This window comes from Solanum verrucosum, unplaced genomic scaffold (assembly GCF_900185275.1).
Source record: "Solanum verrucosum unplaced genomic scaffold, falcon-dt-bn FXZP01000165.1, whole genome shotgun sequence".
In the NCBI taxonomy this organism is placed as follows: domain Eukaryota; kingdom Viridiplantae; phylum Streptophyta; class Magnoliopsida; order Solanales; family Solanaceae; genus Solanum; species Solanum verrucosum.
The window spans coordinates 229,138-241,989 of NW_026020340.1; the positions used below are offsets into that span (position 1 = coordinate 229,138).

Here is a 12,852-nt window from a genome sequence, read left to right on the forward strand (position 1 = left end):
CTCACGTTGCCAAAGGACCATCCTATACCTTGCCATCGATATAGGACCTTACTTTTGCTTAGTGGATCCACTAGCCTAATCTTACGTGATCATCTAAAAAGAATGATACGTCAAGTCCCATGTTGGCGCATGGTTCTTATGGAGAGTCGAGTTAATATGAACTCGTGTCCCCAATTCGGTGCTCAATACTACTCCCAAAAATACTTTGGCTCATGCTTTTAAAATAACTTCTTTCTTTGATTGAGACGATTACTCAAAACTTAGCCCAAAGGCTCTTTTGGAAAACATGGCTCCTTTCTTACTTAAATGTAAAAACATTTAGAACTTCTTTGGGAAGTACATAGTTCCCTAATAACTTTGGAGAAATGGACTCGACTCTTTACTCCTTACTTTACTTAAACTCTTTAATTTTGACTTGACTTGAAACTCTTAACTCAACTTGAGACTTGATACTCTTAACTCAACTTGAGGCTTGAAACGACGTTAAGACGTTCAATAACGACTCTTGAAAAGCTTTAAGGACTTGCTTTGACTTGCTTAACTTCTAAGCTTGGCTCTAACTCCACTTGACATTCTAACTTCACTTGACTTGATCCTAACTTTCTTGAATTGAATTATGGATTCAAGGACTTGATTTGGTACCTGGAAGGACCTCATGATGTTAAGGAATGATTTAGGAATGATTTGGGACAGCCAACCTTAAGAAAATAATTGATCATAAATTCTGAAAACAGTGGAGTCCGCGTCCTGTCCGCGACGCGGAGAAGATTTTGTTCACAGAGGGAACAAGTCCGCGACGCGGACGTGCTCCTCGCAAGCTGCCCGACTTTCTCCTTCACGTCTCCAACTCTAAATCCTCTAACCTCCAGGGTTCCAGCCCCAATCACTTAGAAACATAATATCCCTCAACATTCAATAGAATACAACTCAAAACCCCAACCGGAAACAAGTCCCAAATCATCAAGAATCTCAACATTTCAATCAACAACAATACCAACTATAATTTCAACAACAACAACTAACAACTTTAACAACTTCAACCACAACAACTCACAACTTTAACAACAAAGCCAATCCTTTCTTAATGAATAAAAAGGGTTAGGTGGGTGGGGGAAAGGATCACCCACCACTAAAAGCTCACATACCTTGGTAGGGATCACCCCCGACGAAAATCCACGATGATCTCCTTGCTTGATCTCCTCTTCTTCTCTTCTTCTCTTCTTCTCTTCTTCTTCTTCTCTCAAAACCCTCACTCTCACTTCTTTTAAAATGGTAAAACTGATCAAAATGATCAGCCTAACACATTTATAAAACCAAAATAAAAGGCTAGGGAAAAGACCAAAATGCCCTTAATGATTCCCGGACGGATTTCCTTGTCAACTGCCCAACTTTCAAAGGTCATAACTCGCTCATACGGACTCGGAATTGAGCAAACTCGGTGGCGTTGGAAAGATCGTTCCGAGGGCTATGCAATCATAACTGGAAATACTTCTAACTCATCATGAGCTAGAAGTTAAGACTGATCAAAGTTGGCCAAAAACTCACCTTTTCCATACTTAGCCAAATTTCCAAAACTTTAAAATTCTTTCCAAAAAAAGAAAAATTCCAATCCTAAGCCTCTTCAAAGCTATTTCAAATTGTCGGATGTTACATCCTTCCTTCACCAAAACCAGTATACTAGCCCCCAGACTTTCCCCCAAAACTATCATGCCCCTTTAAATAGCCAGAGTCCCTCTATCGCTCCACCACTACCACAAAAGGCCACTTTCCAAATACTGGTCCCAAACGAGCATGACGCCCCTGGTTCGGAGCTCGACCACTATGAGGAGAGGGAGAGAGAGTGGAGGTCAAAGGAAGAGACCGCCAAGATAAATATGAATGAGGAAATTAGAAAAGCCATGAAGGAGTTGAACTGCGTTCCTGAGGTCGCCGGGTTGAGTTACGAAGACCTGTGCATTCATTCGAATTTGGACCTCCCGGAGGGGTTCAAGGTGCCAAAATTCGACATCTTCGGAGGAACGGGGAACCCCTTAGCACACCTGAAGGCCTACTATGACCAACTCGTGGGATTTGGGAGAGACGAAGCTTTGTTAATGCGGCTTTTTAGCCGAAGTCTGAGCGGAGAGGCTTTAGAATGGTTTACGTCTCATGAAACGAGACAGTGGTCTAGCTGGAACGCTCTGGCTATGGACTTCATTGAACGATTCGCCTACAATGTGAAGATCTTTCCTGATCATTACTCATTGGAGAAGATGAAGTAGAAGTCGACCGAAAGTTACAGAGAATTCGCATATAGATGGCGAAAGGAGCCAGCTAGAGTTAGACCTCCCATGTCAGAAAAGGAAATTGTTGAAGTGTTGTGCGGGTGCAGGAGCCCGAATATTATGACAGAATTATGTTGTTCGTTGGAGAAAAATTTGCTGAGATAGTCAAGGTAGGTGAGACTATCGAAGATGGATTGAGAACCGGGAAGATTGCCCGTGTTGATGCATCGCCCGGATCTTCGGGATTGTTGAAGAAGAAAAGAGAGGATGTGTCCTCTATCTCTTATGAGGGGAAGAAGACCCTAAGGAAATCCTCATCATACCGAGGTCGTTCTCGACCTTCACAAAGTTCATACCCGGCTTGTTATGCACATGTTGATTACCAGAATACCCATTGTCACGCCCCGAGCCTACACCCTGGACGTGGCCGGCACTCGAAGACCATTGCTGGTCCCCAAGCGAACCCTCATCCTGGCTGACTCCAAGAGGAATACTAACTTAAGCATACAAGAGCTTAAAACTGAATAAGAGTTTATAAACTCAACTTTATAAATCTTTAACTCAAAAGAAAACTCTGTATAATAGAATATATATACAACTCGCCATAAAAGGCAACTTTAGTCTTCAAAACATTTAACAAAATAAATGAAGAGACTTCTGAAACTCTATTGTCTATCTATGAAGCCTCTAACTGATAAAGATGGAAGCCGGGACAAGACCCACGACCTCCTAACAACTGATACAACTGAAAGGTAAATGAAATCCTCCGGAAGCAAAGAGGCTTGTCATAGCTAACTGGAACTCTCGGATGTATCAACGAATCTCCTGTTGATGATCCTGAATACCTGTGTCTGCATCATAAAAAGATGCAGGCCAAATGGCTCAGTACGTGGAATGTACGAGTATGTAAGCTGGAAAGCTAAACAACATAGGCTAGAAGAAAAACTGGAATAAATTGAATAACTTACCTCTTTTCAAACTTTCTCAACTCAAGGAATACTCAAAACTACTCAAACTTACTCAACTCAGAAGATAGATACTGGACTCAGAGACAGATACTCAACTCAAAGATATATACTCAACTCAAAGATAGATACTCAACTCAAGATAGATACTCAACTCAAGGATATGTACTTAACTCAAGATATATACTTAACTCAAAGATACTTAACTCAAGGATACTCGACTCTTGAATAACTGAACTCAACCTGACTGACTTCTTTCAATATAAGGCAATTTAAAACAAGTGTGATATAAAGAAAGATTGCTTAAAACATGCTATGAACTCTGTGTGTATACAAGGATACAATAAGCCTGAAATGTGTATAAAAATACAATGAACTGATGTATATAAAAAATACAATAATCTCTGTGTATGAAAAATACAATAACTGCTGTGGGAGTTTCTCTAACCGACAACCATCACATAAGAGCTATAGTGATGATACAGCGATCGACCTCACGCTGCCAGAGCATCTTATACCCGGCCAAAGGTATAAGACCTGAACTGCCTAATGGATCCACTAGTCTAATCTGAAAAGGATTCATCTAAAAAGTATGATCCTTTTCTACCCATGGTGGCTAACATGGTTCTATGGGGGCTGTGAGTTCTTTGAACGCTCCCCCAATTCGGTGCTCGATACTACTCCCAAAAATGTACTGGCTCTTATGTTTTTAAAACATATTTCTTCCTGCTGATATGAGATAATTACTCAAAAACTAGCCCGAAGGCTTTTTGGAAATCTCAGTTTCCAACCTTGTTTAAATGTAAAAACATTTCTTTAAAACTTCTTTGGGAATACATAGTTCCCTAATAACTTTGAGAAAAGAACTCAACTTTAAACTCTTTACTTTACTTGAACTCTTGGCTTGATGTGAAACTCTTAACTTAACATGAAACTCTTAACTTTTGACTTGACTTGAAACTCAATACTTAACTTGGAACTTGAGCCTTAGAATGAAGTTGAAACGCTCAATGAAGACTCTTGGAAAACCTTAAAGACTTGCTTTGACTTACTTACTTCTAAGCTTGACTTCACTTGACTTGGAAACTAACTTCACTTGAATTGGAAACTAACTTCACTTGACTTGGAAACTAACTTCACTTGACTTGTAGTTTTACTTGACTTTTGGAAGTACCTTGGAGTGTTGGAAACAACTAGGAAACATAGGTATAATACCTAGGAACATGTATAAAAAAAGAAATGGTGAATGAAAGGGAAGGATTGGTGTCCTTGGCACTAGGAGAGGTGCAACAGCCCAGCCCCTTTTTCCCCAAAAATCCGACTTTTTCCCCTTGTTTCTTTCCAATTCTAAACCCTCTCAACCTCAAGGTTTCAGCAGCAACACTTAGAATCATAAAGACCCTTATTATACAATAGATTCAACTCAAAAATCACAGCCAGAAATCTGTACTAAATCAGCAAGAACTTCAACACAACACCACTACAACTTCAACAACCAATAAATCTTCTCTTGGAATTAAAAACGAGTTGGTGTGTGGGGGTATGAACCAACCAACACTAAGGATCATAAAATCCCTCAATATACAATAGGTCACAACTCAAATACACAGCCCAATCCTGTCCCACAACCAACAATAACTTCAACAACACAACTAACAACATCAACAACAACTAACAACTTCAACAACTTCAACAACAAATCCAATCTCTTCTCAAATCATAAAAACGAGCTTGGTATGTGGGGGGAAAGGATAAACCCACACTAAAGACTCACATACCTGATTAGGGATCACCCCCGACGAAAATCCACGACGATCCTTAGCTTCTTCTTCTCTTTCTCCTCTTATTTTCCTCTTCTTTCTCTCTTATCTTCCAAGCCCTAACTCTCACTCTTACTCTCACTCTTTAAAATGGGACAAAAATGATCCAAACATCAGTCTAACACCTCAATATAACCCAAAGAAAAGATTAGGGAAAAGACCAAAATACCCTTAAAATTTTCGGACTAAACAAACTGCACTGTGCGACTGTGCAACTGTGCCAACAACCCAACTTCCAAAGGGCATAAGTCACTCATACAAACTCGGAATCAAGCAAACTCGGCGGCGTTGGAAAGATCATTCCAAGGGCTTTCCAGACATAACTGGAAATTTGCCTAAATCATTTTGAGCTAGGATATACGACTGCTCAAAGTTGACCAAAAACTCACTTTTTTTCCATAGCCAAATTGTCCAGATTCTTTCCAAAATGATTATTTCCAATTCAACTCTTCTTGGAACTCAATGTGCTACACCTAGGGACCTTAACTTAACACTCAATAAATTTTTATTCCTCGGTAAAATCCCACTCCACATGAAGGATGGCTCGAGTCTTAGTTCGAAAATTCTCTGGGGTGTTACACCCATGCCCCTAGTTACTAAAATACCCCTCCTCCCAGTTATCAAAATACCCCCCTCCTAGCTACCAAACTCCCCCTCCAGTTTACCAAACCCGATCTCATCACTACCGAAATGTAGCCCCCAACTGTGCCAACATTCAGACGAATTACCAAACGCCTCCCCCAATGTACCAAACCCCAACTCCACTTTACCAAAATACCCTCTCGAACTACCAAGCTCCACAACCAAATTATCAAACCAACTCATATCCCAGCTATCAAGCCCCCCGTCCGAATGCTCCAAATTATCGCCAAATGCCTCCCCCTCAACAAGGAAATTACAATCCCTCCCGTCCCAAATTTGAGAAGAGGCCTGCTAGAATTTTCACTCTGCTTATTGAAAGCCGAACAAAGCTGTTTGAGCGATTAATTCTGGCATGATATATTCATCCAGTGGGGCCCAAGCCGTTTGACACTAGCTCAAAGTTTTACAAACCTGATCAGAGGTGCACGTATCACTCCAATAATGTTGGACATGATACCGAGGACTGTATCAACCTGAAGCATAAGATCTAAGACCTGATTGACCAGAATGTGGTCTCTCTTCAGACAGTCTCCCCCAATGTCAATAGTAATCCTTTGCCAAATCATGAAGGTGTCACCAGCAATATAATAGAGCCAGATAATGATTGGTGCTTGACAAAGGCAATAGTTCTGATTGCTCCTGATGAATTGGAAAGGGCTGTAGCTTCGTTGAACATTAGAGAGAAGAAAGAGTTTGTGATTCTGACACCCGAAAAGGCTGTCGCCTTGGTGCCGAGAGAAACTCTTACCCGACCAAAATTCGTGATTAAAACGACTGTTACTCAAGGCATTACCAGATCTGGCAGGTGCTACACACCGAAAGAATTGGCTTAAGGGGGGCAGAAAAAAAATCAGACTAAAAGGCCGATTAGTGAAGCTAAAGCCGAAGGGTTTTGGAGGAAAATGCAATCGAAAGATTATTCAATTGTGAAGCATTTGGAGAATACACCAGCTCAGATTTCTGTATGGGCTTTGTTGATGAGTTCATAACTGCATAGGCAAGCGTTGATGAAGGCTCTGGATGATACTTATGTGCCCGTGGGTACCAACAGTGACAATCTAGCAGCCATGATAAACCAGGTCATCCAATGACACCGAATTAGTTTGTATGACGAAGAGCTGCCCTTTGAAGGCAGGATGCAAAACAAAGTTCTGCACGTCACCACTATGTGTCGGGACAAGATAATAAATTGAGTCTTGGTCGATGATGGATCCGGTCTTAATATTTGTCCACTTTCGACTCTGAGGCAGCTGAAATTTGATTTGGGAAAGCTTCACCAGAACCAATTCAATGTGAGGGCTTTTGATGGAGTGCAAAGAGACACATTGGGTGCGGTGAACTTGGATATTCAGGTGGGTCCTGCGAAATTCAACGTCGAGTTCCAGGTGTTGGATATCAACACCAGTTACAACCTGCTTCTGGGAAGACCGTTCATTCATATGGTTGGGGCTGTGCCGTCTACCCTTCACCAACTAATGAAGTTTGTTTGGAAGGACCAGGAATTGATCATTTATGGTGAAGGGAGTCATTCCAATGGGTATGCACCGATCGTTGATGATGCCTCTCGAGGTTGTGATTTCTACACGGTGGAGCTTGTAAATGCCACCGGTGATGACTTGGCTCCAGAGCCTCTTATGCCTATCGTGTACAAGATGATTGCTACGGTCATGCTCCAGAATGGTTTCGAACCAGGTTTCGGATTTGGGAAGCACTTTCTAGGAATCGTCGAGCCTATCCAAATTCTCGTCAAAGGAGCAAAGTTTGGTTTGGGGTATGTCCCCACAGAGGCTGATGAAGCAAAGATGAAGAACAAGAGTGTTCATCAAGCATTGGCTAGGCCAATTCCTCATCTGTACCAGTCATTTCTGGTACGAGAAAATGTCAACGATGGTGGTCTCGGGGAAGGAATCTGGGGCCTTTTTGAGGAGATTGATGCGGTCATCGAGGAAGAGGCTGGGACATCAGGCATCCTTGATGCTGAACATGAGGAGCAATTGCAGAACTGGACCTCCACACCACTCCTGATTTCCCGCTCATCTGGGTAGAAAAGACACGTGTCTTTGTTTATTTTAAAATCGGTGGTAGTCCGGAAGAGGCCCGAGATCCACCCTTTATGCAGTTTTATTTGTTTGAAAATTTTAAATTACCTTGTGATGTTTAAAAAAAAAAAGCAAAATGGTCCTCGGCCATGACTAAAGTTTGTGCTTGTTTTTTCAATTTAAATGAAAGCCTCTTTAATCAAAAAATTGTTTATTTATCTGTTTATATTTTACTTTTCTAACTTTGTCTGTTTATGATTTCAGTATTAATAATTTAAAACCTGTCAATGTCATGTCATGTCATGAACGGAGTGAACAAAATGAGGCAGGTGATGAAGAATGTGAGGAATACGGAGAAGAAAATGAGGTATCCGAACATGTTGCCGAAGAATTTCGACAATTTGAGAATCAACACAAGCCGAATTTGGAAGAAACCGAAGCGAAATATAATAAATCGAAAGAACCTGATGATGGGAATCTTCTAGTTGATGGGAATATACAAATCATGTTGATGAATACTTCTAGAACTATAGAAGCCAAATATATTGACTATTGCCTTGAATTGAGTAATTGGAAAGTTGTTCTAGTTGGTCCACCAGTCCAAGATCCAATCACTAATGACGCGGACGATATGGAGCTCATCGATTGGCTAGGATAAAAAGATGAGAATTCAACTATTTTTGTCTCCTTTGGGAGTGAGTATTTCTTGTCAAATGAAGATATGGAAGAAGTAGCTTTCAGGTTGGAGTTAAGTAATGTTAATTTCATATGGGTTGCAAGATTTCCGAAAGGTGAAGAAAAAAATATTGAAGATGTATTACCAAAACGTTTTCTTGAAAGAATTGGAGAAAGGGGAAGAATTTTGGACAAATTTGCACCAAGACCAAAAATTCTAAATCATCCGAGTACCGGAGGATTTATAAGTCATTGTGGTTGGAATTCAACAATGGAAAGTATAGGTTTTGGGGTTCCTATAGTTGCCATGCCTATTCATCTTGATCAACCAATGATTGTTAGGTTGATCGTAGAATTGGGAGTTGCGGTGGAGATTGTTAGAGATGATGATGGGAAAATTCACATAGGAGAAATCACGGAAACTCTTAAAGGTGTCATAACAGGGGAAACAGGGGAAAAATTGAGGGCAAAAGTGAGAGATATTAGCAAGAATTTAAAATCTATAAGAGATGAAGAGATAGATGCTGCTGCTCAAGAGCTAATTCAACTTTGTAGGAATAGTAATAAGTGAATCTTATGATTCAACTAACCAAATAATACTATATGTGAGGTGTTTTTGTTTGTCTTTAAAATATATTGAGGTTGCAATAATTAGAAAAACATAGAACACCATGTATGATTTAAATTTCAATGTAAGATGCTACGTATGATGCATATGTCTATTTGTTCAACTTTATACATGTTTAAATTTCTACGTAGAGGCCAAATTAAAGGGCATTTTTATGTATGTCTATAATATAACTAGTACAACAATAACAACATGACTCTTTGTCCCAGACATTGTTGGGTTGGCTATGTTTATTTCACATAAACATTACATCAACTATAATCAATCAACATAAATGTCTACCTCAACGGGATTATCTAACAAAGCTATTGAATCAGACGAAAATGTCTTAGAACTTCCCATGATCTGATGGACAATCGGTTGAGATTCAAGAGGCTGATGAGGTACTTCTAGCACTTCAACTTCGCCTTCAAGCATTTATACTACTTTACTCATTGAAGAGCGTTGTATCGGATTTGTTTGTATACACCATAATGCAACTAAACTCAGCTTTCTAGCCATCTTCTTTTCATCATCATTCGCTCCTTCATCCACCACAATCTCTTTCCCTTTGTTGAACTTATCGTAAATATTATAGGGAAAGTATTGGCTGGAATTATCTTCATTTGCAACTTCATATCTCTTCAAGTCCAACATTTCCATTAGCAGCATTCTGAAGCTGTAAACATCAGCTTTGTACGAGATTGCTCCAATGCTTCTGCTGATCAACTCTGGAGCAACATATCCAATCGTTCCACGAGCAGCTGTGAGAGTCACAATGCTCTTATCTGTTGGATATAATTTCGCAAGCCCAAAGTCAGAAATCTTTGGAATGAAATTCTCATCCAAAAGAATGTTGTGTGGTTTGATGTCAAAATGCAAAATTCGTACATCACAGCCTCGATGCAAATACCCGATTCCTCGAGCCACAAATAGAATAATGTCATACTTCCTCTGCCAACTTAACAGAGGACTTCCTTCTTGACTGGTACTAATGTACTTATCAAGTGATCCATTGTGCATGAAGTCGTATGGAAGAGCACACTTTGTTCCCTCAAAGCAATACCCGACGAGTCCAACCACGTTGACATGATGAATCCTTTCGATGGTAGCTACTTCATTTATGAAATGTTGCCCACCGGCTTTAGGCTTGCTCAACATCTTCACTACTGCATCCGTTCCACTTTGATTCTTTCCTTTGTACACAGTTCCGTAACCTCCCTCGCCTAATTTCTCTTTGAATCTTCTTGTCATTCTCTTTATGTTGGAGTAATTATATCTGATTGGCATGAAATTGTTTTGTGATTGCAAAAAGCCTTCTGTCACGCCCCGAGCTACCCCCAAGACGCGGACACGGGACCTAGGACCACAAGTGATCCCAAGCTAACCCTGCTGGCATGATCATGAGCATACTAAAGAAAATAAACTGATGCGGAAGCTAAATCATAAATAAATCTGAAAAGATGGGGAATACCCATATACTGTAACTGAATATATGAAATCTGAGAGTTTAATACAAAAGAAATATCAAACTCAAAACACTAAGCTGAATCTAACTATGTCTGAAATAAGCCTCTAAACTGACTAGAAATGTTGGGACATGCCCCAACTAGATCTAGCAAAACTGAAACTAAAGACTAAAAATACTGAAAAGAAACTCATGACTATTGTCCTCGGAGAATGAGGACTCACCACTGAATCTGCTGAACTGGAGATCGGGAACCGATCTAAGCGGGATCTGGATGCTGAGAACCTGAACCTACATCACGAGAAGATGTAGCGCACGTATGCGTCAGTACTTGAAAGGTACTGAGCATGCAGGACGGAGTAAAGCTGAAAGAACATATAACTGAACAAAGCAATAAAGCAATGAAATAATCTGAACATGATATAGATACTGAAAATACTGATTACTGAGCTAGCTGATGCAATGACCAAATTTATAACATGCTGAGACTGAATACTAACTGTACTGAAATATGGTCAATGCAATAGAGTCTGACTGAACTGTGGGAGCTACTAATAACCGACATAAAACCACATGAGCTAAATGTGGAGTCTGACGTATACGCCCCATCGAGAGGACCCAATATACCCTGCCAGAGGTATAGAGGCATGCTGGCGTGATCACTAAACTGATGTTGCCCACAGAGGGGACTTACACCTACTTGACTCGTAGTTCTGGGACTATATGGGTACGCTGAAACCCTAGTCCAACTCGGTATTATGCTACTCCCAATAGATTAAGTGGTTAACACATTATGACTGAGTTTCTGTAAATACTGGATAGCTCGAAACTGAACATGCAAACTGAGAATGCAACAATTAATCTGATAATGATGCATTCATAAACTGAGGCATGTAAAACTGAATACTGAAATATCTGACCTAGCATGTGTAATTCAAGAACTAAAGAAATACATAGCTAGGGTTCTGAAATTCATGCGATAAACTGAGCAATAACATGATAATCTGATTTGGAACATTTAAATAACTAATTCATGATGATCTGTTCAAATTCTAGAAACCCTAGGTCTGTTCATAATCATGGAATCAAGAATCTGACTGAATTATAGGGACCTAATGGGCGAAAGGAACCCACTAGTGAAATCCCACATACCTGGTGACGAATTCCACGGAGAAATCTTTCGATTTCGGGGCTGGAACTGAAGGAAACTTGCTGCGTTCTTGAACTAGGGTTCTTGACCTTTTTCTCCCTTCTTGCTTCTAATTTTCTAAGTTTTGATTAATGAATTTGACTTAGGTAAGTTCTAGTTATGTTTCTAAGCTTAAACTAATTAAAACCTCATGATTTAGGGTCTAAACGACGTATCTTAGGGGTTAAACGAAATAGGAAAAGACCAAAAGACCCTTAAATTAGCTGCTGTCGGAGTGACTGACGGTCCGTCAATCAATCGACGGTCCGTCGATTGGGTTCGTAGGTCGAGTCTGCCCGACAGGTCTTCACTAAAACGGGAATAACTTTTTACTCGGAGGTCAGAATTTAGCAAACTCGGTGGCGTTGGAAAGATAATTCAATTATCTATCTAACCATTGTTCATGGGACACATAATTCATTTTGTGCTAAAAGTTATGACCATCTGAAGTTGACCCATTAGAATTTTCAGCTAACTGGCTGCTAACCTTCGATCTACGGTCAGACCTACGGACCGTGGATCGAACAACGGTCCGTGCTGGTCAACCGTAGTTCATGTCAAAGGCTGGGTAAAGGAGGTCTTGATCCACGGACATAGACCACGGACCGTGGTCTGATCTACGGACCGTGGGTCTGTTCGTGGGTCGAGATTTAGCCAATTTTTTTCTGAGCTGGCTGGGGAGGGGTTGCAGTGGCGAACCACGGTCCACCAGCACGGGCCGTGGTCTGACCTACGGTCCGTGGATGGTGACCGTGATTTGCACTTGCAACTTCTCAAAATCTGCATTTTTGTCTATTTTGAATACGGGGTGTTACACCTTCAATCGTATCGTACATTGACAAATGCCTCCTTTTGAATTTGTACACCAAAAATGCAAATACTAATGGAAGACCGATCACAAATTTGGCTCCCAAGTACACTGCACGTTGGAGAAGTCATAACGAACCATAGAGATGATAAAACACATGATCATTGATCTATGATTTTGGAGATGCTATTATTGAGTACTAATCCTTATTATCATTTTTTGTTGCATGTAAAATCTGCCCGAGTTCGCCAAGAACTTACTCCTTTCTTTGCATTTCGAGAGAGCTGTAAAGGCTCTAATTTCTTTATCGAGTCAGCCAGCCATCACAACGACAAACAGGTCTCGAAGTTGAAAGAAAAGCGGAACAGATCGGGA

General features: G+C 40.5%; 3 protein-coding genes across 4 annotated transcripts in view; all 3 read right to left on the minus strand.

Annotated features, from left to right (window-relative positions):
* Positions 1 to 12,852, minus strand: part of LOC125836959 (UDP-glucosyltransferase 29-like) — a 129,209-nt gene that overhangs the window by 47,304 nt on the left and 69,053 nt on the right. The window lies entirely within an intron of this gene.
* The window catches only part of LOC125837093 (rust resistance kinase Lr10-like), a 58,749-nt gene that overhangs the window by 24,840 nt on the left and 21,057 nt on the right, over positions 1 to 12,852 (minus strand). The window contains exon 1 of one of the 2 annotated variants that reach the window (XM_049516238.1): positions 12,487 to 12,582. The exons of the other annotated variant lie outside the window; for it this stretch is intronic. Coding sequence (XP_049372195.1) covers positions 12,487 to 12,505 — 19 coding nt within the window. The 5' untranslated portion in view covers positions 12,506 to 12,582. Of the gene's footprint in view, positions 1 to 12,486; positions 12,583 to 12,852 lie in introns of those variants that run through there. 2 annotated transcript variants of the gene reach the window in all.
* LOC125837096 (rust resistance kinase Lr10-like) lies at positions 9,171 to 10,266 on the minus strand. The gene has a single exon (XM_049516241.1). The coding sequence runs from the start codon at positions 10,264 to 10,266 to the stop codon at positions 9,451 to 9,453; it is 816 nt and encodes a 271-aa protein (XP_049372198.1). The 3' UTR covers positions 9,171 to 9,450.

Bases quoted from the DNA above. Each gene is read 5' to 3' on its own strand.
- LOC125837096 (XM_049516241.1), bottom strand. From the start codon at position 10,266: ATGACAAGAAGATTCAAAGAGAAATTAGGCGAGGGAGGTTACGGAACT.